The sequence below is a fragment of the Hermetia illucens genome, chromosome 3, assembly GCF_905115235.1.
Source record: "Hermetia illucens chromosome 3, iHerIll2.2.curated.20191125, whole genome shotgun sequence".
NCBI classification, from domain to species: domain Eukaryota; kingdom Metazoa; phylum Arthropoda; class Insecta; order Diptera; family Stratiomyidae; genus Hermetia; species Hermetia illucens.
In genome coordinates this window covers 177,291,314-177,316,818 of record NC_051851.1, presented here as the reverse complement: position 1 = coordinate 177,316,818, position 25,505 = coordinate 177,291,314, and the positions used below count along the sequence as shown (strand labels likewise).

The 25,505-nt window shown below is 43.7% G+C and overlaps 1 protein-coding gene across 5 annotated transcripts in view; it reads right to left on the bottom strand.

Annotated features, from left to right (window-relative positions):
- Positions 1–1,787, bottom strand: part of LOC119652483 (lachesin) — a 110,377-nt gene extending 108,590 nt beyond the window's left edge. For 4 of the 5 annotated variants that reach the window (XM_038056660.1, XM_038056662.1, XM_038056663.1 and 1 more), the window contains exon 1: positions 626–1,787. In XM_038056660.1, the coding sequence (XP_037912588.1) occupies positions 626–710 (85 nt within the window). In that variant the 5' untranslated portion in view covers positions 711–1,787. The remainder of the gene's footprint in view (positions 1–625) is intronic. The other variant, XM_038056661.1, reaches the window with a different exon arrangement.
- Between the last annotated feature and the right edge of the window lie 23,718 nt (positions 1,788–25,505).

Sequence of the window (25,505 nt, the reverse complement as noted above, 5' to 3'; positions counted from 1 at the left end):
TCATTTTTTAGGTGTCGTATGCTTTCCTCTTTAGGAAATCAACCCAAGGACTTGAAACATTTAAAGGAACCGATAAACTTTAAAGTGGGCTAAAAGTTTGATCCAAAATTTTATTGTTTGATAAACTCTAGATCTGCATAGATACCCTACTATAGTACTTTTATCTTATATTTTTCCCTGACTATATTAGTCATTAATTAGCCAAGACTGTACGAGATCCATCTCGACATTTGTGTTCTTGTATTGCTACCCTAAAGCGACACCGAGATATGACCCCGAGCTCTTATCTTGAAGCCTTCGAGAGTTGCCATTTTGCCTTTAGCATTATTCTTTAAAGATTTGTTATCTATAATTTGTTAAAGAGAAGTGGATTCACTAAAAAAATGTGCACTATGCAAGTGGAGACCTCGAAGGTGTAACAGTAGAGAAGAGAGGTGAATTTCTTGGGTAGAGTTCCGGAGTAAGCGTACCAGTGCTGGCAGAAACAAATGAATGCCTCTGGGGTACCTAAACTTCAAGATACACTATCCATCTGAACAACTGACAAATAAACTTTAATACATAGTATCCATCAATGTATTATTCATTTCGAAATACAATATTCGGTAATAAATAATCCTCTCACCTTTGGTAGCTATTTCTGGTGAAGCTAATGTAGCAACTGCTACAGAAGCCAAAATCCATCCGGCAGTTCTCAGAATATTCCACATATTGACTATTATCACCTGTCGATTTTAATTTATTTCACCAATGCACTCATGTCGAATATATCTTGGCCATTGACAGTAAAATTGATTGTGGTAGTCATGCTGGATGAACATACATAACACAAAGGGCACTCAGACGAATGGGATACGATGTCAAGCTTAACATTTTTTAGATAGAATAACTTGATTCGACACTACTGCTTTGAGCGGCGATTATCCTTTTTTTCTTCGCACTTCTTCCCAATATTCAAATATCTCCTATAGTAAATCAGTAGCCGATTAATACACTAAATTGAATGCGTCACCCACTTCATTGGAAACATGACACATGACACGTTTCAATGAACAAATGCTGCCGGCCGCCTATCTCGTCTGCTATTCAGAAAAAAGGACAACACGTCGCCGGAATCGTTCGCCCTAAATCCTTGCCGTCGTCATTTTGGGATGCTGGAGCCCAATCAATCAATCAATCATTCCAACTGCCTGTAATCTCCCATATTCATCACTGTCGATTATCACACGGTTTCACTAATATGAAAGGAAGAAAAACTCTATATTGCTGATCCTTCACTCCTCCAAAGGAGGGACTAATAACTCTTACGTTGGTTTTTTTTTAGAACCAAACTCAACGGAAAGGACTCCAAGTGAACGAGAGAATTCAATATAGTACACAATCAAGTTCACAGGATCTAGCAAACTTTTCTGCTTTCACTCAACAAAACTCACAGAATATATTTAATCTGGCAAATATGGACCAAAGCACTGTCACAGCAAGGATACGTGTCACGGTGACTGGCCTATAATCGAATTATAAAATCGGTCAAATTGGGAAGCATGAGCGACTGGTACGATTTCCATGCGACGCGGAATCTATCGACACACTAAATTCATTGCGAACACGAGGAGGCCCAAGTCCTAGCCGATTTTATGAACGCAATGGAACTACCATACGTAAGGCTGGGAATCTCCGTCTAAGGATGGGAGCAACGACACCAAAGCGGGAATGAAACCACCACATCTAGCACCCATTCGGGAAAGCGACGAGCAAACGCTCTAAAAGATACGACGACAACTAACGAACAGGAACAATTACGAGTCCTGTCGAGAAACAACAAATAAATTTTCACTTCACACGATCGAGAAAATATGTTTTCCCCATTAGGAAGTATTTGTGGGAAATGCAAGTAACCTTTGGAATTTGAAGGGAATGAGAACCTAAAAACCTGCGCATGAAATATTTTCCCAAAGGATTCTATAGGATGCGTCGATTTCAGGATTCCTCTCTTAAGGATCCCCAAGTTTCTCTTTAATCAACTCCAACCTAGACTACGGAGATTTTCCTGCATACCATGCTCGCTCCGCAGTAGCTCTTGTTATATACAACCACGCGTCAGGACTCGGTTTACGACTACATTCAGCACAATTTCGATTAGTTTCAGTCTGGTCAGGTATCTTCCACAACAAACTTGCATGCATTTTTTCATCTTCAGGGAAACTTACAGCGAAAGGAATAACATTCCTGATCCGATGACTACTCGGAGCCTTGCTGGAGGGTGGAAGCAAAAAAGTCCTGAAGTTAGGCTAAAATCTTGAAAGTCTACAGTTGTATACAAGCATTCCAAGCCGGAGCTTAGCCAACTGAAATCACAGTATTCCACCTCTGTGGCAAGGTCTGGAGTATCGTGGTTGGGTTCCTCGAACGATGTGGGTAATCCTGTTGACCTTTCAACGGTCCTTCCTGTGCAGACTAGCGAGGTGGAAAAATAAAACTGATTAACACGGTTTAATGTGAACGGAGATGTATTTTGATACGGAGATAAATTTAATTTTGCTTTCCTTGCGTTTTGGCAAAAGGCTGAATCCGTGTTGTTTTAAGTCGTTTGGTGGTAAGGCATTGAACCATAACAATATAGCTGGCGACAAGTGGATTTGAAAAGGGTTGTAGTTGTAAGAGAAATAGGAAAAGCAATGATGCATTCGGCGTTGTGTTCTTTTCAAAATATTTTAGGGGAGGACATGCATATTTTAAATGATCGGAATAAAGTAAAAAATGGAATTAAGGGAACAAGACCAGACACAGGCTACGATAAGTTAGTATTATAAAAAGGAAGTTCGCAATTTCACCAGATGGTAGAATACCAAACAATTTATTATTAGGAACAATCCATACGGCAAAGACCAGCCAGACAATTTTATTATTATTTCACCTAATACTAGCACTAAGTGCCAAGCATTCAGGCTCGGACGATCCTACCTACTTAACAACTCACGGGGCGGTAGGTCAATGGGAGAATCCGTCGAGAACTCCCTGCAACATCGAGCACGTTTGCAGAATGGTCGAAAGTCCCAGGACATCAAGGAAGCCATGAAGGATTCAGGGGGTCCTTTCTGGTTCAGAAACTCTTCTTTTTGGGGCCAAACTGTCAACTTTCTTTTCAAAGAAGGACTATCATTTTCGTCCAGATCGGGGACGCTACCAGACTTCTTCATTGGAAGCAATGTGTAACTGTCAGTCCTTAAAATATAGCAAGACATTCCTGAGATAGCGGTAATAACGCCGTTCCGGCTCTATGAGTTGATCGAGTACCTAGCCAACGTAAGGTGCCATAAAATACAAAATGGACGCCTAAGTCAGAAAAACCCTTCTTAAACTGAAAAGAATCACCGGCGAAAGAAACTCTCCTCGTCCACTACAAGAAAAATCAGCCTCTCTCGTTAGTAGCGGATGTATCTGACTCCCCAATCGGTTTAGTCCTACAAAAGCTGCAAGACAACCGTTGTCTTCCACTGGCGTTCTTCCAACGCAAGCTTTCTAGTAAGAAAAAACGTTACAGCGCCATTCACTATAGCATCAAACACTTCAGACATTACCCGGAGGGCAAAGAATTCTCAGTCCGGACAAGCCCCCGTTTGGGTTAGAATGTACAAGGACATATATAATTGGACCCATTGCTGCGTACCCTACCAGCGCTCTCAAATCGGAAAACACGAACTGAACCCAATCCAATCGTTGGTAGTACCAGATGGCAAATTTCAACACGTGCACTTAGACATAGTCGGCCCGATGATATGATTTCAGATAAGAGTCTGACCATGGTGGACTGACTCAGGATGACCCGAAGCAGTATCACTCCCCGATCACGTTTTTTTTTTTTTCAAAGGAACTCGATCCGCAAATCGCTAGTGCAACCCCATAAGATCCTGAGCAGAATATCCCAAGTCAGATATAAAATTGACTTCAATTGAAAGGAAACCAACGTTTCTACAGAACACCTGGAGCCTGCATTCCTCGAGGCTGCACCATTCGAAGGAAACAACATATCGGCATCAGGGCGCAAGCCGCCAACCGCACCAATCCAGAGGATTCCAAATGACAGGACGATTCGATGGACTCCAATCAACACACCTCCAAAACATACCGCCCGAACTTATTCACCAGTTGCGGAGACAGAAGGCAGCGCGGCTTTCCTCAGCCTGGTTTTGATTTGATGTTTCCTACTTCAAAGCGCCATGTGGATTTTCAAGCCTTTCATCAGTTTTTGAGTTTCGCGCCATCATCATCAAATAGAAACACAGCAGGACACTAGCAAAGAACAATCTCAACTTGATCGACACCTTCGATGCTCTGTCCATTATTGCAGGTAGGGGAACTACGATGATCTGAGAACCTCGATTTTATTAGTGTTTACCTTCAATCCAACTCTGTTTGCCAATATTTTAAAATCCTGAAGCATTTGGTTAAGGTCGCAGAACTCCTCAACATCTCGGGACAAGGCAGCACGGGTAACCCGAAGAAATAATATCGGTGACAAGATGCAACCTTGGTGAACTCTACCAACGACTTCAAAATCCTCCGAAATTTCACCTCAGTGCAGCACGTGACATTTTGCGCCATCATGCGTCACTCTGATAGTAGCTTTCGGAATGCCTTCCCTACGAAGATCACTCCAGATACACTCCCTGTTCACAGATACACTGGAGACCGTCAAGCCCGGCTGCTTTGAGTATATATATAGCCGAAAGATTTCCTTTCTATGTGGGGAACAGCCCGTATTCGCATGCTACGGAAACTTGTCATTTCTTTCTGAGGAGGAGGAGCCTCACCAGATTTGATGAGGTTGAGTACCGTCGTGAAGTGTTCTTTCCAGCTCTTCAGTTGCTGGTCATCGTGGTTGACCATCGAAAGATTTGTGACCATATGTTAAGCTTTGTAAATCAAATCTGTCCCAGACGTTGCTGAGGTTTCAGTAGTAGTGAAGTTTCCAAATTTGCAGGCGGCTTACCGACAAGTAGCAGAACTTTACAAGTAGCCGGAATTAAGTCATAAAATCGGATGTCCCTAAATGGCATTAGCTTCAACCAGATAGACCACGTTCTCATCAGCAAAAGATGATCATCTAGCATTCTCGACTTGAAGTCATTATCGAGGAGGAAAGTGTGTCTTCGACCACTAAATGGTAAACAGTGTTTATAGGTGCCGCATTTCAAAGACCTGTGCAATAAAAATTAACTCACTTAGAAAATGTAATGTGGGAAAGCTAAAAAATAATTTAATCGCGGTCAATAAGTCGAGTTTGCCCGCTTACGTCTCGGAGAGTTTTCCAGCTAGAAGCAATTTCCGACAGTGCTTCGGCCCACTAATACTCTGCCGCGGTGACTGGCTTCCTTTTGGCATGCATAATTTAGGTCTCCCTAAAGCTCAATTTGGTGTAAATTGTAACCAGCTTTGATACGACAGTGTATCCACCGACTTCCGCTTCCTGAAGTTCGTTATAAGCACCGCTTCCGTCTTCCTATCTGGTCGGATCTTTCTAGCCAGGACTTTAGCGGTCTCACTATTTCCGTCGCGTAGAACTCGACATCTTCTGGGTGTTTTGCTGTAACAATCGCAACTAGGTCATCTGCAAAGCCAACAATCCCAGTCCTTTCTGGGACGGCTAGAGCAAGAACTCTATTGTAGATGATATTCCACAATAGGAGACCCAGTACAGATCCCCGACTGCGACAATGTACTCTTTGCGGCCCTCATCCGTCTCGCGACAGAGAGTCCTCTCTGAGAAGTAATTTTCCACCACACTTGCTTAAAACCTGGGTCTCCTATGTTAGTCAACGTCCCTTTAATTCTGTTCCACTTGGTCGAGCTGAATACGTATTGGCATCCATTGCCAACACGGCACGGCAGCCACCAGAAATCAGTGCGTCTTTTACCTGGTTTGCCAAAATGCTTATTGTATCCAGTGTATAATGGGCTCGCCGGAAACCAAACTAGCGCCCCGAAGAGCCATTGCTGTTTTCGACGATGAATAGTGTACAAATAGCGGGCCTAGTCTTCACTGCCAGTTTCATTGCTCGGTTGGAGATGCCATCCAAACCGATCCCACGACATATTTCCCGCAGCTCTTTCACTCATTTAGCTGAAAAACCGTTTGCCTTACGATATTTTTGTGGTGAGGGAACAGAGTGATAACAAACTATTTCAGAAGGCACGGACAGGTAACCTGAGGTGATCTTCGTAGCGTGTTTATTATCACCCTACAGGCCTCGCCCGAAGGGTTTATATCGACACTGTCACACAGTTGCTTGAAGCAGTTCCTTTTACTCCTGCGAGTGGCTTCCTTTAGGCGGCACGAAGTTACCTGTGTGCCTCTCCTCGACCGTCGCCTCTGGTAAAGCCTCCGTGCGCGGAAATATGCGGCTGGCAAATTTTCCATTTCGTTATTTCACCAGTGGTTGGGTTGCCTAATGGAGAAGAATCACCTTCTGGGCATAGTGGCATCGCATGCTTCCGTCATCTATCAGGGAATTCAGGTGGCTCCTTCTCTAGCCATACCCTTCAGAGATATAACAAATTTGAGCGCTGCGGAAAACGAGCTCCCCCAAAAGCTTTCACTGCAAACAACCCGGCATTCTACGAGAATTCTTTTTCAAGCTCTATTCATCCTTGATTTACATGCAAATTGCCTGGCGGTGACTGTGAGTCTAGTCCTCACTGACATGCCAAGCATTTTACTGGCTAAAGTGGCACTCATGCATGTGAGGTCCACAATACACCCCAGGCCCCCGATTTCAAAGCAATCCTAGCTGATATGACCTTCCACTCGGCATCTTCTATAATACAATGGTTTGCTCTGTCATTTGGACTAGTGCTTTTCTTCACAATGTGGGTGAAGCTAAGGTATATAAAGCAACGCTTCACCTGCTCCCTCAGCTGACACATAACCCAGTCTACTCTTACTGTCTCTGTTGCTAACAGTTTGACCGCAGTCTCTACTGGTAGGCTGATGATGACGGTTTGTGTTCCCTCGTGGGTTTTCCCCAGCGTTTTCACCGCTGACTCCTGTAGTCCAACAAGACCGAACTGCTTCTCCAAGGTTCTCGTGAATCTCCTCCTTCGTGATGATCTCATCTATAGATTTGCAATTTATAGTGATGCTAGCCCTTATGTCGGCTTCCTGTACTAACAACTTTCTGATTTGCTTCAAGAATTTGTCATCTATTACGTTCTTGGAGTTTTTGAGCTCCAACATTAGATTTCTTCTCTGGGATAGTCAAATCAAGCTGACATTATCTTCTAAGTTGCTGAGTTCGGGGTCTGCCTTCACTCTCCTGACAATGTCAGCATGTGACCCTTCACCTCGTTTGGAAATGATAATCACCTCCGGTCTTATCTGCCTTCGATGGTTTTTTTTTGGCTGCTACTTTCCTCTAAGCTTCCGCGTCCGCCTTTAGCAATCCGCTCCCTTTTTCTGAGGTCAACAACAATTTCGCCGTCAGCTTCAGCCATAGTCCTCATGTGCTCCGCCTTTTTGTGATTTGAGTCCTTGTCTCTTTCCGGAGTTTGCTGGCGTGTTGAATCGTTCAACTTTTCGCGCAGCTTCTTCCCCTTTTCTCTCCTTTCGTATTTTGAACAGTCGTTACTTGAGTCGCCTGGCTCACTTTTTCGTTCGACGCCTTTCCCTTCTCTTTCGTGGTGGCCCTTGCCGTACGTATTTTGGGGAATAATTCTGAGCACTTATATGAATTCACACAACTCTTAGATTTTTTCACCCAGGGCAGTAAAGGCAGCTCCTGTTTGGCCGTTGCCTCCAACATCGCCAAGGATTCTTCCTCATCAAAGGCTCGCGGTACACGCTTTAAACAGGGGGTAGAGATCGCGGGGGTTTGTGCCCGTGTAGAGACGGGATATCGAAGAATCAAGCTTCTTCTGATCGGGTCGGTCGATGGAACCAGTTCCAGCTCCTCCCGTACGCTTGTAACATTAGATGCCACAGAAGCCAAGGTTCCCACTATAGAATTAAATCTCATACTCCAAAAACCGCTGGTTTGGGTTTCCAAAGCTCTGGACCGTAACTTTAATCGACTTTTGTTCCTCCACGTTTGCTTTTACTTCGGGATATCCTTCCCATAGCCGACTTTTATCCACTTGCAAGCTTTTGTTCTCAACTACCCGGCCTGTGCATAAGCATGCCCATAGACGCACATTTCCGGATGCGGGTATATGCATCCCCATAACACATCCGCCGAGCGATTCCTTATCCAAAAATACCCTTGTATCCAAAGGCAGGGCGGAACGACGAAGGTCGATAGGGAAACGACAAAAGCGCGATGCAGATTCTGTTGACAAAGGCAACACATCACTGCTTAGTTTGTCATATTTGAGGACGCGATCGATGGATCAAGGTGGTTGGAGGAAGGACATTCTAAAAGCTGAGACTCGAAATGGGCTCTAGTGTCACGATAATGACGATCCCTTGTTCAATTCTAGTACCTGGTTTGACGTGACTGACACACCGTATTCAACTAAAACGTTGAACCCCCGCCCTCTAGACTACAATCTTGCTCCTTTTCCAGGAACTCAATTGCTCCTCACATAAGTATATAATTTCTACAAAGAATTAAGGCATACCCAGACTCATTTCATCATACATTCTCGCCAGATAAAACCGGGTAATAGCTTCCAATCACCGTATCATTCGCTTTTGCAACGTAACCAAAATACCTTTCAATTTTTTTTCTGCCTCCAGAACATCTCCCTTCAGCGCTCCTTTTCGGTTCAATGGGAGCGAATGTAAAAAAAGGACGTGTAGCATTTACAAAGTAAAATTTATTTTCCACTAAGGACTCGTCTACGTAGATTTTCCATTCCCCATGTAAATTGAATTATCAGATTTATTTAGAGAAGACGGGATGGTGCGACTTGGTGAGGTTTAGCCTCTCCTTACCGCCCAAATTCCATTATTGCACACGGAATTCCTTGAACCAGCCCAACTACAGCATTCATGGCGTTTCAACGCATATAGACTTTGGTGTTACGTAGAATTCGGAAAAAAAAAAATGGAAATGTCGAAAGCGTGACAAGAATTTAAATTGGCCAGGCATGTAAACGCAAGAAATAGATGAATTCGCCCCGGTACTCGGGGACTTTAGATTTTATATAGGATTTAGAAGTTAGAATGAGCTCGGATACTGCTTTCAATCTACATCCTTGCGATGAACAGCTATCATCCGCGGCTATCTGAAGTGCCGACTATGACTATCCTACATCTTCGCTCACAAAAGGAAAGGACTATCAAAATTTGATCCAATTTATTTGATGATGGAATTATGTAGTTTAGGAAAGGATCTATATCTCTATCTTGCCTTGGAGTCAACTAGAGTGGCACTTTCACATTTCCATCAACGGTGATGGCGTCTGCTCCTTTTTGATCTCTTCGCTATTATGGAATAATGCTATTACGTTAATGCACACGACAAAATCCGTATAATTATCCTTTCTATTTTCAGGTTGAGGAAGTGTGACCCATCATACTCGCTCGTACAGCTTCACTAACCCATTGTTCATTATACTTTAGATGAACAGATTATCTATCTCTTTGGGCTTATGTGCCATTTTGGAAATTTCACCATTTTGAAGCAATTGAATTCGGTGCAACACCACTGCTTCTTTGAAATTAAGATATCATAATAGTACTTATTCCCGCACAAATTCCTTGCCTTCTTTGTTGACTGCGTGATTGTAAAGTATCTTCCAGGATCCATCCCTATCCTATCAAAATCTCAATTATACCGTTAAAGCCATTCGACTCTAATCTAGTGAACATTTGGTAAAGCACCTCTATCTTCAGCAATAGTAGACGATTCTCACTAATCGGGAAGTTTACTTTTGGTTTCACTCAACTGTAAAATTACCAAGATGTTGGCAACAAAACAGGATACCTCTTCAAGTGCCCATTTGCCACGGCGTTATCAAAGGACTTATTGCTTCTTTTATTCTGCTCATCGAAGTCTCAAGCCGGGCAGGTGCTCATTGGTCGAAAACGATTTTATTTTCCATCCAGATAAGTTTCATATAAAAGTTTTATCCTGAACTTGTCATTTGCTGTCTTGTGTCCTTTATCTAAAAGATACTCACCCGACTCAGTCCTGTCGTTCATCTCTCCAGGAAGGTCGAAAATAGAAAATCTTAAAGAATTCGCGTTCCTTCATCGTCCTCTTCATCACCATCAGTCCCGCTGCTTGGGATATTCATTTGAAAGGAATATGAGAGGACTAGAAGCCGAGCGAAGGGGCTGCCTTCACCTTAGGACCAATATTTCGCTATGCCGCTTCGTTTGCGTCGCTTCGCCATGAGTACAACAACTAATGAGATTATCACAAACGACGCGCTAATGCTACGAGCTTTTGTCTGTTTAACAAAAGTTGACAAGATAAGGATAGGATTAAAGTATTATTCAGGATTTTCCCTGAACGATGAGGAGAATGTACTAAAAGGAATCGAGAATAGATGTCTTTTTCATCTGTTGTGCTCTGGCGGATGGGTTGGAAATGAGGCAAGCAGGGCAAGTGTAACGAATGGGCGATCCTGTTTATATGTAATCGTTATTTGCTATGATATGAATTGAATTGGTGGAATCCGTGAAGGATGTACAGAAAGGTCCCTGGTTTACGGGGTTGTATACAACCTTTCTGCCATGCAGTGCTTTGATCCTTTGAATAACAGTTGTAGGAAGATTCCTTTCGAAACAACCCTTTAGAATTTATTATGATAAAGATTTTAGTCCGGAGCTTCCGAATATCATATCCTTGTGAATTCTAGTAGAGGACTAAGTTATTTAGCGAAGTTTATACCCAGGGCTAATCCCATATTTCATCATTCGTGTGAGATATGAATATGTGAACTTTCCTTCGCATGAAATAGATAAGCTTAAAGTTAATTCAGGGAAATTTATTTACCGAATTATTTGCGAGAATGAACCTAGATTGATGCTGGGTAGAAAGTAAATAGATTGGGGTGTTAATTGGGTAAGGCGTCAACTTGCAAGGCAAAGGTAACTTAGACAAATTGATTTTCATTTCGGTCGATTCAGTAAGTAATACATAACAGGAAACAGTGACTTTCTCACAGGATTATGTCCTTTATTGACACGTCCTTTGAATTTCTCTATCCAGAAATCGAATCCCTGAATATCTTTAAATATTCAGTTGAAATGAAACCAAAGTCTACAGTTTTTAACGAAAGCAAAAAGCAGTCCTCAAATGCAAGGGTAAGGGCTTCTTATAGTCACGATATGTTTTCCACTCACTGTCATCGGTGTATCTAGCAACCTCCCCATTAGGCGGAGCTCCTTTCAATGCCACTTAAAGTTTGGAGATTGTACCTAGGAACATTGCAGGTAAAAGTTGATAAACTTCAATTCAAACTGTCAAAAAATTAATTATGCGTCATTAAAACTTTTTTTCCAAGGATACTTCAGTTTTTATCTACTCTAATTTCAATATAATCCCGAATAATAGAAAAAAAATCAAATTGGAAAAACAGGATACTACGGATAACGGAGAGGAAGAAAGGGCAGTTTGATTCGCTTATGTCACTTTTCCGGGCCGAAGTTGCAAACTCATCTATCAGTCATACGATAAGTGGATTGAAAAACAGAGGAATTTAGACAGGTCTGGGTGATACATATCCTGCAAGCGTCTCGCGTTTTGTTTTCCCCCACAGCTTAGCTCATCTTAGATAGATGAAGAAAAAGCGATAAATGGATTGGGATAAGACTTCCCACAAATGTCACGATATCGAAAAATCCGTTTTTGGCTGTTTCGATTAACTTCCTTTTCCCCTATCAACTTACTTCTACGGAGGGAATTGGTCTCTCCCTGCCGCTTCTTCCTAAGAGCTCTAACCTTGGAAGCTCCTCCTGAATGCAACTTATGGTGCTGAATACCACACTTCTTGGCATTCGGTCGCCGCGTGCTTTCCAGTTGAATAATCTACGCATCTCAAAAAGAGGGACTAACGGTTTCGTCCAGGGCAGAGGCAACTCATCAGACGCTGCCTCACCTCTGCCCTAGGAGCAGCGTGACCGAAAGTGGCAACAGATGGAAAACGCTCCTTTATATAATCGGAAAAATTCGACATTGGTGCGAATTATATCCAATTTTTAACCGCCAATAGTTTGAACTTAAACTAGGCGATCCTTAGTCCACATCCACTTGATGTTATACCGAACCAAATGGAGCATCTTCTCACCCAAATGTCCACCATTTCCGCGTGCACGAAAGCTGCATCATCTGACTTTGTTCGGAATGCGCTAATAACTTCTAAAACGCTCAGGCTCAGTCTACCCTCCTAAACGTCTGAGCGTTAAGGGTCTTTGTCCAAATTGGTGCTGCATACAGTAGAATGGATGAGCCAGCCAATCAGTGGTTTGGGTCCTCCAATTAGTCATCATAGCAGTTAAGGCAGCTATAACTTTGCCTGATTTTTCGCTTGCGCAGGTAATGTGTTCCCTTAATAGCCAATAAGGGTAGCTTGCTGGGGGAGAGTAGTGGGCCTAGCACCGACCCTTGAACCATACCGCCGTTTACCAAATATTCAACTGGGCCTACGTGGGTGTCGCTTTTCTACCCACGAAATAGTCCCTCATGATTACGTGAATATATATGGACACATTCAGCTGGTTTCGAGATATTATTATATGCCACCATTGCGCTGAGTCGAAAGCATTCCTCACATCAAAGATGATGATAGCACCGCATTTTTTGGTACGGTCCTATGACCTTATACCTGCAATCGCTTCCTTTACCAGACTTATGACTTCATTGATAGCATTCACAGTTCGTCGATCAGCGCAAAAACGATACTGTTGGGTGGATATGCCTCCTGCTTCCTCTTAAACTGGGGGTAGTCTGTTGTATGTAATGCACTCCAAGAACTTTTCCATACTGTTCAGTAAACAAATGAAACAGTAAGAGGATGGCTGACCGGCTGGTTTACCACTCTATGATAGCAGCACCCGCATCTGCTTTACTCACTGAGTCAGGAAGATACGCTCTTCGAAGCAGGCGTTAAAAATCCGCACCTTTTCACGGTAATAGCAAACTCATCCTTTGTTATATTTGCAATATCCTTCGGGAGATCCCATCTTCCGGTCGGAAAAGCGAAAGCTAAAAGCAGCCCACAAGTACAAGGGTAAGGGTTCCTGGTAGTAACGATATGTTTTCCACTCACTGTCATTGGTATACCTAGCAACATCTCCATTATTCGGATTTACTTTCAATGCCACTTAAAGTTTGCAGAGTGTACCTAGGGACATTGCAGATAAAAGTTTATAAACTGAGCAATCAGCTCAATTCAAACTGGCTAAAAATTAATTATGCTTGATTAAAACTTTTTTTCCAAGGATATTTCAGCTTTTATCTACTCTGAGTTCAATATAATCCCGAATAATAGAAAAAAAAAACAAATCGGGAAAACAGGGTAAAACGGGGTAACGGAGAAGAAGAAAAGGCAGTTTCACTTGCTTATGCCACGTTCGCGGGCCAAAGTTGCAATCTCATTAATCAGTCATACGATAAGTGGATTGAAAAACAGAGGAATTTACAAAGGTCTGGCTGATACACATCCTTCAGATGTCTCGCGAAGGAGAATCATTTTCCTACATTGCTTGGTTTATCCCAGAGAGATGAAGAAAAATTTATATCAAATGGATTGGGTTTGGACATTCCACAAATGTCAAGATATGGAAAAATCTTTTCTTTGTTCATCTCGACTAACTTCCTTTCGGAAATTAAGGGATCTAGAACTCTGCCAAAGATATTCCCCAGCCAGATTGAAGAGATGAGTCAATGTGGCCGTGTAACATCCAAGCATTTCAGGAAGTAGGTGGGAAAAACTCGTGCCTTATCAATAGTGATCAGCGTTAGCTTCCTCTTCTTTTTTTCAGCTTTTGTCCCGTTCACAAATGGGGTCGGCTCGTCGTGATTGGTTTCGCCATTTTATTTTGTCTGATCTGGGTACAATCTCGAGGCTTTTGAATCCCCATCCAGTGTACCAAGCCACCGTTCTTTTGGCCGGCCTTTTGGCCACTTACCACCAACTTTTATTCTCATGCCAATCTTGGCAAGTGAATTCCGATATCGAAGACACTATTCATCCCAACTTCGTGTTCTGGAGTAGGAAACTAACTAGGGTTTCTACTCCATTCGTGAAAAATTGTGGAAGCATACAGGATCCCAATAAAACTGGAACATGAGATGCATGTTCTTTTACTGAGACCACCGACTTCTTCCCTTACAGCAATGCTTTTACTCGTTGCGATATCTTGTGGAAAGGAGCCTGTAGTTACCCGCCTGAGTACCAGCGCTTGAGTGCATACCTCGGAACCATCGTTCAATTCAAGAGTGAGCCGCACGACCGCTGATACTTTTCCTGCTGATACACCGCCTATCCCTGGCCTTTTTCCTTTTTAACCAAAGTGTCAGTACTAGATCTTCGGTTATATTGCTCCTCTGACAGCTTTCATCGATCAAATAAGGAGCTGGAACGGCATGTCCTCTTGTTTCACACTTAACAATACTTCGGAACTCCCAATCACGACGAATCTGTCAAAAAAATTAGAAGGATAAAGAAAAAGGATCCAGTAATACCGGCCTCGCTACTAACCAACCTTGCTTCTCCACTCGGTAGACCATGCGCAGAAGTCTTTGCGATGTCAATAAGGGATTGTACACTTGCGTATTCGCTCATATTCAACGCTACGATGCTACGATGGCCTTCCAAACCTCTTTTTGCTCAAAACTGGTAAGTCCATATCCCTTCCCCTATCTCTTATTTTCAACAAAAGCCTTGAAGAGAATCATTTTCCCAGCTTGTGGAAAGAGGCTCTCATTATCCCCATTCATAAAAGTGGCGATCGTTCGCTTGCCAAGAATTACCGCCCCATTTCCCTCCTCTCCTCGTATTCCAAAATCCTGGAAAGATATGTCAGCGACTGGTTGTCCGCCCACTTTGGCCAATACATAGTGAAAGAACAACACGGCTTCGTTAAACGTAAGTCCACTGCCTCCAACCTGCTTGACTTTACCAACGTCTAAATTCACGGCAAGAAGTGCATACCATTTACACTGACTTCGCAAAGCCTTCGACACTGTAAATCACAAGATACTTTAATCCAAACTCTCGTCCCTAAACGTTCCCAAACCATTTGTTTTATGGCTTGCCTCTTACCTTTCCAACCGATCCTGCCGCGTCTCTTTTGACGGCTGTACTTCCCGCTCTTTCTCGCCCTCTTCTGGCGTCCTACAGAGGTCTATTCTGGGTCCTTTGTTATTTTTATTTTTTATTAACGACCTTCCTCCCCTCCTTACTTGTCCCTGTTTGCTCTCTGCAGATGACCTTAAGCTGTTTTCCGCTATATCGTCGCCTATGGACTGTGTTTCCTGTCAGAATAACCTAGACACTATGTTTCGTCAGAAAGTGTCACTCTATGTGCTACTCCTCACCCACTTTTTCTCCTACTCGCTTGACGGACATTCCTTATCCTGCTTAAATTCCACTCAAGACCTCGGAGTCACTTTCGACAATAAGCTCCGCTTTGACACCCATTGCCTCGATGTCATCAATCGAGCAGCAAAATTGTCAGGCTTTATTCTTCGCTCCTCCTCTGATTTTGACTCCATCCAATCCTCCTTAGCTCTCTTCAATTCCCTCGAAAGGAACACCCTCGAGTATTGCTCCGTGATCTGGTCACCCTCCCGTAACTGTGATTTTCTTGCCCTTGAAAATGAGCAACGTAAATTCACCCGTTCCCTCTTCTTTAAGAAAAGCTTCCCTCGTGTGGATTACCCCTCCCGCCTCCGCTTTCTAAACCTTCCCTTCCTACAACAGCGTAGATCCTATCTGGATCTATGCACATTCTTTAAACTTTCCTCGGTGCTGATGGACTGCTCCGCCGCTGACGAGATCACCTGCCGCCCTGCGTCTTATAACACACGTAACGCAGATATTTTCAACGTGCCCTTCGCGGAGCTCGAAGTCTATTTTCATTCCCCGATTCCCAGGCTTTGCCGAAATTATAATGCAAAACAAGTTAAGTTTTTTGCTTTCTCCTCCTCCTCCTGAGGACAATAATTAATTGGAATTCTTTCTGTTTGTTGTCCGTTAATTAAATAAATAAATAAATAAACATTTGTTGCGTTTGGCAAAGCGGAGCAACTATAAATATGAACACGTTTAATTTTAGCTCTTCTTCGAATGGGTGTCATCCTGCCTTCCATGGCAACTTTCCTTTTTTTCGGTGACCTATACCACGTCGTATGTATGGTATTCTAATAACTGTCAAGCCCACATCGAACTCTGATTGGTTCAAAAGTTCGTGTGCGGCCCCAGAGTGGTTGTGGTTTATCTGAATGAATCTCATTTACTCTTTACTTTTGGTTCCCTCCTATACAACGGGCATTTTCCATTTCCTGCTGCTTGGCCCGTACTGTCAAAATCTATGTTTTTGCACAACATACACTCAGGGTCTTTCTGTTTAAGATCTGGCTATATGGACGTTCTCCAGACATCTAAAGCACATAGGAGGAGATATTTTCTACCTACAAACAACCCATTCAATCTTAACTTCGGCAACCACCAGTAAGCTGATAATTGACGTTTGCGTGTCCACTGTATGCTTTTCAAAAGTTCGTTATTGCCTGCATACTCTCATCTGAAATTTAAAATTGCCACACCAATTCCTTCCAAATGTCCTCCTTTATCGTAATCTTGTCAAGATCTCTACCCTCCACAGTTATTTGGGGGATCAAGTGCCTCACCGTAGACTTAGACTCTTCAGCTAGTCATTTACCGACCAAGTGCTAATAGTTGGGCGTCCTTCCGCCCTGAGTTTTTTGAAGCTGTTTTCCCTTCTGCGTTCTTCTGATCTGTGGACATTGTCTCTCAGCTCGCATAGCGTCAGCTCTTCCTTAACCTCTCGTAAAATCTCAGTGTAAGGGAAAGCACCCCTGCTCACATTCTGACGGGGTTTCTGCAGTTTTACTTGCTTCTTTGACTTCACAGTTGTCCAAACATTTGCTCTCATCTTCTAGGATTTTATTTGTGAACCCGCTTTGAAATCCAAACCTTGTGCTCTTCCCGTTACCGACTCTTTGGAGCTTCTGTTATCTTTTGGTGTTGGAAACTTTATGTCAGTTTCCTCCTTTCCTTCTCACTCCTCTGCATGCCCCATAAAGCTTTCTATATCGCACTTGGTTGAGTGGCTTGTTCTGTCCGTTACGATAGGAGTTTGTAACAGTCCGAAATTTGTCACGCTTTCGTCCAACCTAATTCGTCCATGACCTTTCCTTAAGTGTTTTTAAAGTTTCGGACAACGACCTTAATATAATGGTGAACATTGTGTTGCGGACCAAAACATTCATATAGTGTGTTCAGAGCACTACCCTCCGCCTGCAGGCGGTTCACGGCTCGCGTTCACGGATTACTACGGTGGAAAATGCAGGCTTTTCGCTTCCCACTACCCCTGTGCTCTATAGGAAGTCCAATTCATCCAGCCGTCCATTCCTTGCTTTAAACTACACATCTACCAAACAGTTCCATAGGCTTTCAGTAGTACCTCGCTCTCCTGCACATTCCCTGAGTTAACGGGACTAACTCAGGTGTTTCCACTAGTTTAGGGGGTGGTACCTCCGCGATTAACCCATTTCGGGATTGCAACAAAGTACCGTGTTGGAGTTTGAAACCCACAGGAAACGTTCGTCTCAACCCACCAGGCACAACCCTACCCGGGTCGCCGTATTCCCCATGCGCACATCCTACTGACACACGTGAGTGGAAAATGCTATGTTTACAGTAGCAGCTTGCGTCAATAAGTGCTGCATGGGTGTGTGCCTACGACAGCCACCATTCTTCACATACCAAGGACTTTTGGTTGTCTATTCTGGGTGTTCTTCCCATAGCCATTTTTTTCCATGGGTGGACGTTTGGTGATTTTGTAAATGAAGCCCTCATACCAGACCTGGTATCACGAAGGAGGGTAGAAAAATTGTGACCAGTTAATTTAATTGGGTTCAGATTACTATAAAGAGAAACACATACCATCTTGTGGGTGCAGATAAATATGTTGTGTTGAGTTAAAATCATTATAAGACCAAGAACCGTCACATTTCCTACAAAAGACGGATTTTGATTATTTGAAGACCTTTCCCCTAACATTTTATTTCACAAGAGTTTCCATTGTCTCCCATCAATATCAATTACATCAACTTTCTGTATACATCCGTATTCGCTACCGTGCCCATCCCTCCCGCTCGACTCCGATCAAAATTCAAATCACTTCACCTTTATCACTAGCCCCGAACAAAAATTAAGCTAACAGCTTCCACCTGAATTCTGAATTTCGACAACAAGATGGATTTACAAACCCAAAAACTTTCAAGAAGCGCGCATTTCCCCTGAATATACATGAGTAAATAAAAAAAAAAGAAAATTGTTCACCTTCACTGCCTCCGGCTTATAGGGGTGAGCGCTGAAATCCAGGAAGCGTAAGATAATTTGCATGGAATCTTAAAGTCACCGGGGCGAAGGAAAAACTAAAGAAGCCCCGAAGTAAACGTGGAAAACCAAATGAACTGATTTCTGTTCCCGAGGAGTAAAAACAGTAGCTCCGTGTCCGCGTTATGGTTGGCCGACTTCAGAGGGATGCAAAGAAAAGTGGGTTCTCTCGCCGAAAGTCGCTTTTCACTACCCTTCTCCACGTTAGCCTATTGTACGTTGGCGTAGGTAAGGCGAAGGTATTTTGACTAAAGTCGTCTTGCTTGGCTGCTTGCTTCCGCTCGCCTGCAGGCTAATGTCGAAAAAGCGGAGACGAGTGAGCAAGGGTAGTACTGGAATTTATCTGCTGTAAATTATCATCAGGAGCAGGAATCATTTGTCACTCGAGTGTATGCTTATTGCTTCGCTCCGGTCCATAATGCTAGGGATGCTGAAAATACGGATATCGATGGTGGTTATGGGTAGACACTTTGGGGTGATATTTGTAGGCCGTCCTGACTGGGGTGACAAAAATCCCACCATATTAGTCGCGTTTCAAAAGAAGTCCGTCACTCGGCAGGAGCATGGTCAGGGTAGACTAATTTTGTAGCCACCAACGCTTGATTAATTCCACTGGATGGATGAACCTTAATAAGGCATTTGAAATCAAATTCAGGTCACGTATTCGGCGAATTTCAGGCACCGATGTAGCCCCGTTGACAATTTCCAATCCCTGCCGCTCTGCCCTGCCCCAATATTTTTTTTAATTCGATATTCACGGAAGGATTTGGGTAGCGTAAATCTAAATGTACGAATAGATGCTGCAAAAACCCAAATTTAACACAGAACAATTTTCAGGCATCAACAGGACGAAATACCTTGGAATTTTTGCGTCTATAAATTTCTGCTTTTTAGTCCAAAACGAATAATGCGACGAACAGGAGAGAGGTACGTACACAAGCAGCAGAATCGAAATACGTAATCGTATTTTCTTATGAAAACATACGCCATAATACATTTTTAAAGACGCAACCGTACCTACCCTGGATAACTCCAAGAAGTTGTATTAGAGAAATGGAGAAAGGTCTAGAGTTACGGCTCCTTTTCCTCTGCACGCTAGCACTCAGGTGAATAGGAAGAGGTCGAGATACGGCAGTCATGCTTATAAATTTTAAATGATGGAACAGTGTTTTGCAGATAATCGACATGATTGAATATTGATCTCGGAGCAGGAATCGTACTTTGTCTTTGATGGAATATGTGCGACAAGTAAACAACGAAAATAACGTGAGTTCAGGCTGGCAAAAAAGATATACTTTTTAGGAAAGCTTATTGGATTGGATACATTTTCGGTTGCTTTACATTAAGGACTTTCTTTTAGATTTTGAAAATGCCATAAATTTTTATTAGCTGAAGCCCAACGTGCATAATGGGAAGGCAGAAAAGGAGGTGGAATGTTAAAGAAAGGAAGACTAAATGTAGCTATAACCATCATGGTAATTTCCCCTTCTCTTCCCTTCATTGTCTGTGGTGACATACTATGCGCAAGCTTTCTAAGCTCAACTTTCCAAATTTGGGTCCCATTCTCTCACCATTAACCTGCGACCAAGCACTCCTCTCCTCTTATTCCATTCTTTCTGACCTCCTTCCTAGTTACGTTCCTTTCTCCACTAAATCCCCGAACTGCTACCCATTATGGTTCACCACTGAAATCCATAAAAAACTTCGTTTGAAGCAAGCTACGAAGAAAAAGATTTTCAGTTAAGTCGCCGATAGTTAAGTCTAGAAAGGACTATCCGGACAGTGTTGAAATCGAATTGACGGGTGGTAACTTAAAGCCTTTCTGGTTTCATATGCGTAACGCCCGTAATGCCTCCCAATCCCCTTCCACTTTCATCAAATTCTCTGGCTCCACTGCTATCTCTCCTGAGCTTTGCTGTGTTTTTACTGTACAATTACTTCCCTTCGGTGCATAACTCCTCTCCTTCTTCTTCCTCTCTCCCCCCTTGTGAGTACAGTTTCCTCCGAATCTCCTGCCATTCTCCTCCTTACTCCCTGGTGTATATCATTGACAACCTTCATGCAATGTCGGTCGCGGCCTCGATGGTCTTCCCAACCTCTTCCTGATTAAAACCTCTAAGTTCATTTTCCTGCCTCTCTGCATTGTTTTCAATAAGAGCCTCGAAGACTATCATTTTCCCAACCTGTGGAAAGAAGCCCTTATTTTGCCCACATACGCAGGCGGTGGCCATAGTCTTGCTGAGAATTACCGCACTATTTCGCTCCTCACATCCTGCTCCAAAATCCTCGAGAGCTACGTTAATGAATGGTTGACTACCGACTTCGGCCACCTTATAGCTAAGGAGCAGGAGGGTCGATCGGCTGCAACCAATCTTTTGGACTTCACCAACTTTGTGACCAAATCCCTCAGGAGGAATTCCACGCCATTTACACATACTTTTCTAAGACTTTCCATTAACCACGAGATACTATTGTCCAAACGCGCCTCTCCTAACATTCCTCCATTACTTACTAGATGGCTTGCCTCCTAGGTCTCCTTTCGATCCTATAGCGTTTCCTTTGATGGTTGCATTTTTACACCTTTTCTCCTCTTCTGATGCGCAACAAGCATCCATTCTAGAACCTCTTTTATTATTATTCTTTATTAACGAACTCCCCTCTATCCTTACTTGCCCTTCCTTGTTATACGCGGTTGACCTCAAGCTATTTTCCTGTGTTTCGTCCCCAATGGATTGCGCTTTCCTGCACTCACATCTGTATGTTTTGGTCCATTGATACACAATTAATAAGTTGGTTCTTAATGTCAGCAAATGCCACTCGGTGTGTTATTCGCTTAAAACCTCTCCCACCCCTTTCTCCTGCTCGCTTGATGGTTGCTCTCTGTCCTATTTAAACTTTATCCTCAGCCTGGGGCTAACCTTTGACGATAAACCCCGTTTTGACAGCCACTACTTCAATATCACAACTGTGCTTCCAAAATGTCAGATTTCATATTGCGTTCTTGTACTGATTTCACCTCAGCACAACCCTCCATAATGCTTTTTGACTCCCTCGTGCGAACTATCCTTGAGTATTTTTCTATGATTTGGTCTCCCCTCTGTAATAGTGATTGTCTTACCCTAGAGAAGATACAGCGTAAATTCACCCGCTCGCTCTTCTTCAAGATGAGCCTCCCCCGTGTTGACTATATGAAGCAGTGAACCTGTTGCCCGCAATGCAACGTGGGGCTGTTCAAGCCAATATTATGCCGCATCGCCTTTTGGCCCCCCAACTTCCGCAATGACTTGAAGTCGAACCCGCTCCCTATCCCTCCTTTTCCATATCTGGAGTTGGGACCAGCTATAATAATAACAATTCCTTAGAACATACCCAGTTACAATGATCGGTAGATGCCAACGTAGAGAGGAGATTCAAAGGGCTGCACCTTATTAACACCTATGGCGGAAGACACATTGGACAACGGTGCCATCTGCGTAGATTCTTCCTCTTACGTTATTTTTCTTCACTTCCCGCTTTGGATTCGCGTGCGCTCTCTTAACTTCTCGCAATATCCCAATCATTTATCCTGGATTCGGATCCGCTTCCAACCCCCCAAATTTAGTGCAATTTTGTCAGTGACGCGGGAAGAGACGTACCCACACTCCCGAAACTGGTTAGGACAGAGGTGTGTATCGAAAAAAAGCACTTCTGTGGAATTGCATTTGGGTGCAGGCAGACCTGCAAGGTATAATTTCGCCACTTTTTCTGTCCATAGGATATGACAGATGACATGGGCAGGCTGCACCCAGTCGAAGGAGAGGAGTTATTCACGCAGGGAGAGTACGTCACACGACTGTTAAGGTAAGTCAGGAGAATTGCCTGGGAACTTGGCAAGTAACTGAGAGGAATTGGCCAACGCGGCCCTAACCCAGGAAAAATATTCCTTTCTGGAATACTATATGTATGTAGTTATCAGTTCCCTTATTGAAGTTCGTAGAGCTTTGAAGCGAGCGATGTCCAAAAGGCGAACATTTCCAAAAGGCTTACATTTACGCTTTACGCTCGCTTAAACTCGAAGCCACGTAATTTTTGCAAACTTACATAAAGGAGGCATTAACATCTGAAAATGGCTTAAGTCACGCTTCTCCCAAGCTAAATGAGAGGTTTTGTGCTACCGTACGGGTTCCAATCTCTTGAGTACTGTGTGGAGCTGCCAAATCTCCCAACAGGTGCGTCCCTTCGTGCGGATATGGGAACGCTCGGTGGATGCGCTATGGGCATGCACATGCACGCATGCAGAGATGTACGTCAATGGACATACTTATACATAGGCCGGGTAGATAAGAAGCAAACACCCACCCGTGGGTAAAAATTGGCTATGGGAAGGATACTCACAAATCAAACCAAATATAGGAGACGAGAAAGGTAGTTTTTTATGGTACAGGGCTTCGGAAACCCAGTACCGGGCGGTTTTGGGAGTGGGCAAGCGGGCTCCTGACCGTCGATATCTAATGACTGCAGTGTCTCAGTACTGAGAAGCTTGGCTACTTTAGCATCTAATGCTACAAGAGATCTTAGTGGAGTGAAAATGATATCTACCCTGGATCCTTTTCGCAAAAGCTCAAAACTTTAGAAGTCACTACTGTGAGCAACATTGCCCCTCGGCAGTCGAGATTCGTCGCGGGACTCGAAAATGAACTTGGATAGTCCCCGAATAAATATAACTACCGATGCTGGAAAACGTAAGCGTGGAGGGCAGTAAAATACAGCATCTTTTGTTTCACCCCCCAGTAAAAATGAGATCTAACATATCAGTTCATCAAGTAGAGGCGGAATATCCACCAAAATATCAGGGTTCTGATACATGACATTAAGTAGTTCAATATTAGGGCGGTTGAGAAGAAAAACATCGAAGCATCACGTAACAAAGTCACGTGGGAAACGCAGGTGACGCCTCCCCAACATAAGGTAGGTGAAAACGCGACAAAAATGGAGGAAGGACGAAATAACTGAACCTCTTGGCGTCCAGCAAGCGGCCAAGAAGAAAAAGGTCCCTTCGCTGAAGAAAGCTGCGCCGGCGAAAGTTCCGAGTAGTTCTTCGTCTACGACCACAACTTTGACAAAAGTCCTTCCTCGTCTAGAGCTCGTCAACTCAAACAATGGACAAAGGTGAGCAGCAAAAAGCGGTAAGCGGTAAGGTAAGAATAGGTTGGGTAGTGTGCCAACTTAGCGAGTAAGTATCTCTCAACAGATGCGTTAAATGTTTCGACTTTGGTCACCTTGCAGCAGCATTTACAAGTAGAGACGATAGATCGAGAAGGTGCAGGAGGGTCACCTTATCAAAGACTGCACGGAAGATCCGTAATGCAAATTGTACAGAGAGAAAAAGGGAATCGATGACCGGCATATTGCAGGTGGTGGCAGGTATCCAGCATATTGGAGGGAGCTGAACCGTAGGGTTAGATGAGGTTGATACAAATCAATCTCAACCATTGCGAATCAGCTCAAGACTTGCTCTCGCAAACCATTCGAGAGTTGAGTGTGGACGTGGTTGTAATATATAGACCTTACCGAAATTAAGTTAGTATTACCTGGGTGAAAGACTCGTTGGAAAACGCGGCGACATGGGCATTTGGACAACAAGCCATTTAAGAAACAATGGCATTCTCGAGAGCTCCCGGCTTTGTACAGTCAAAAGTCAATGGCGTCCAGCATTTACAGCAGCATCAGCGCAATATGAGGAGATGCTAAAGAACTTGGTGTTGGACGCTAGAGAAAACAGCTTCAAAATCATTGCCGCCGATTTAATTGCGTGCGTGGGCCTTAGACTGAGGAAGTCGAGTTACGAAGAGCAGGGGAAAAATTCTGCTTGAAACCTTCGCGTAGCTGGACATCGTATTAGCCAACGTTGGTTGCGTGCCCACCTTTCAAGGCAGAGGGCTAGACTCGATCGTGAATCTGACTTACCTCAGTACCTCGTTGGCGAGAGGGATGGTCTGCCAAATGGGTGAACACTACACCCACAGTGATCATCAGGCCATCTTCCTCGACATCAGAAACGGTAGAGGGGACAGTCAAATCAGCAATTGAACGCGAAAAAACCAGAATGGGTGATCCATTGGAGCTTTCGAGGAAGAAACATTTCTGGCGGCTTCTGAAGGAACGGTACTAGCAAAGTGAGCCAGCTATGTCAACGGATAACTGAGGCATATGACTCTACAATGCCGCGACGCAAGTTCCACCACACTAGGAAAATACAAGAGGGAAGCGAGAACATCCGCAGTTGGAGAAGGAATACCGCGATCTTCGAAGTAGCCCCCAGAAGTCTATACGGGAAAATAAACGGAATTGCTACATGCAGTTGTACCTTGAGCTGCTGCTTAGAAGGTTGTAATGAACAATACTCGTGGACAAAAATCACATCAAGTGATGTGCCCGCGACTCTTGTTCAAAATAATCGCACTCCTTTTCCCACAACAGGAAGAAAGTGGTCCCCATCCAATGGTTCAACAGGACGTCCTCTTAATCCCCGGGGTGACTGAGGACATACTACAGGAGATCTGTGGAGGAATTGGCGACAAAAGGGCTACGAGATTCTGAATAAAGTTCTGAAGCTGGCAGTTAAAATCAGACCCGCATGGTCCATAAGTACCTCTGAATCGTGCATGGTCGAAGAAGGGGAACACTTCTTGCCCAGCGGAAAAGGCAGAGGTTGGTTCTGCTACTGAAACCCTAAAGACCACCTGGCGCACCTTCTTCATATCGCCCTATCTTACTTTTAGATACTCTGGGAAAGATGTTGGAGAGGGTGATTATTCACTAAGTCGCTTTCGTTCGTCGTGCTAGCGGGTGGTCTATCGAAGCAGCAGTACGGGTTTCGCAAAACGCGGTCCACGGTCGATGCTATTGCAACAGTCGTAGACCTGGTTTGGGAGGCATTGGTGGCTGGTAACTGCCGCGCGGTGGTGACACTGGATGTCAGGAATGCT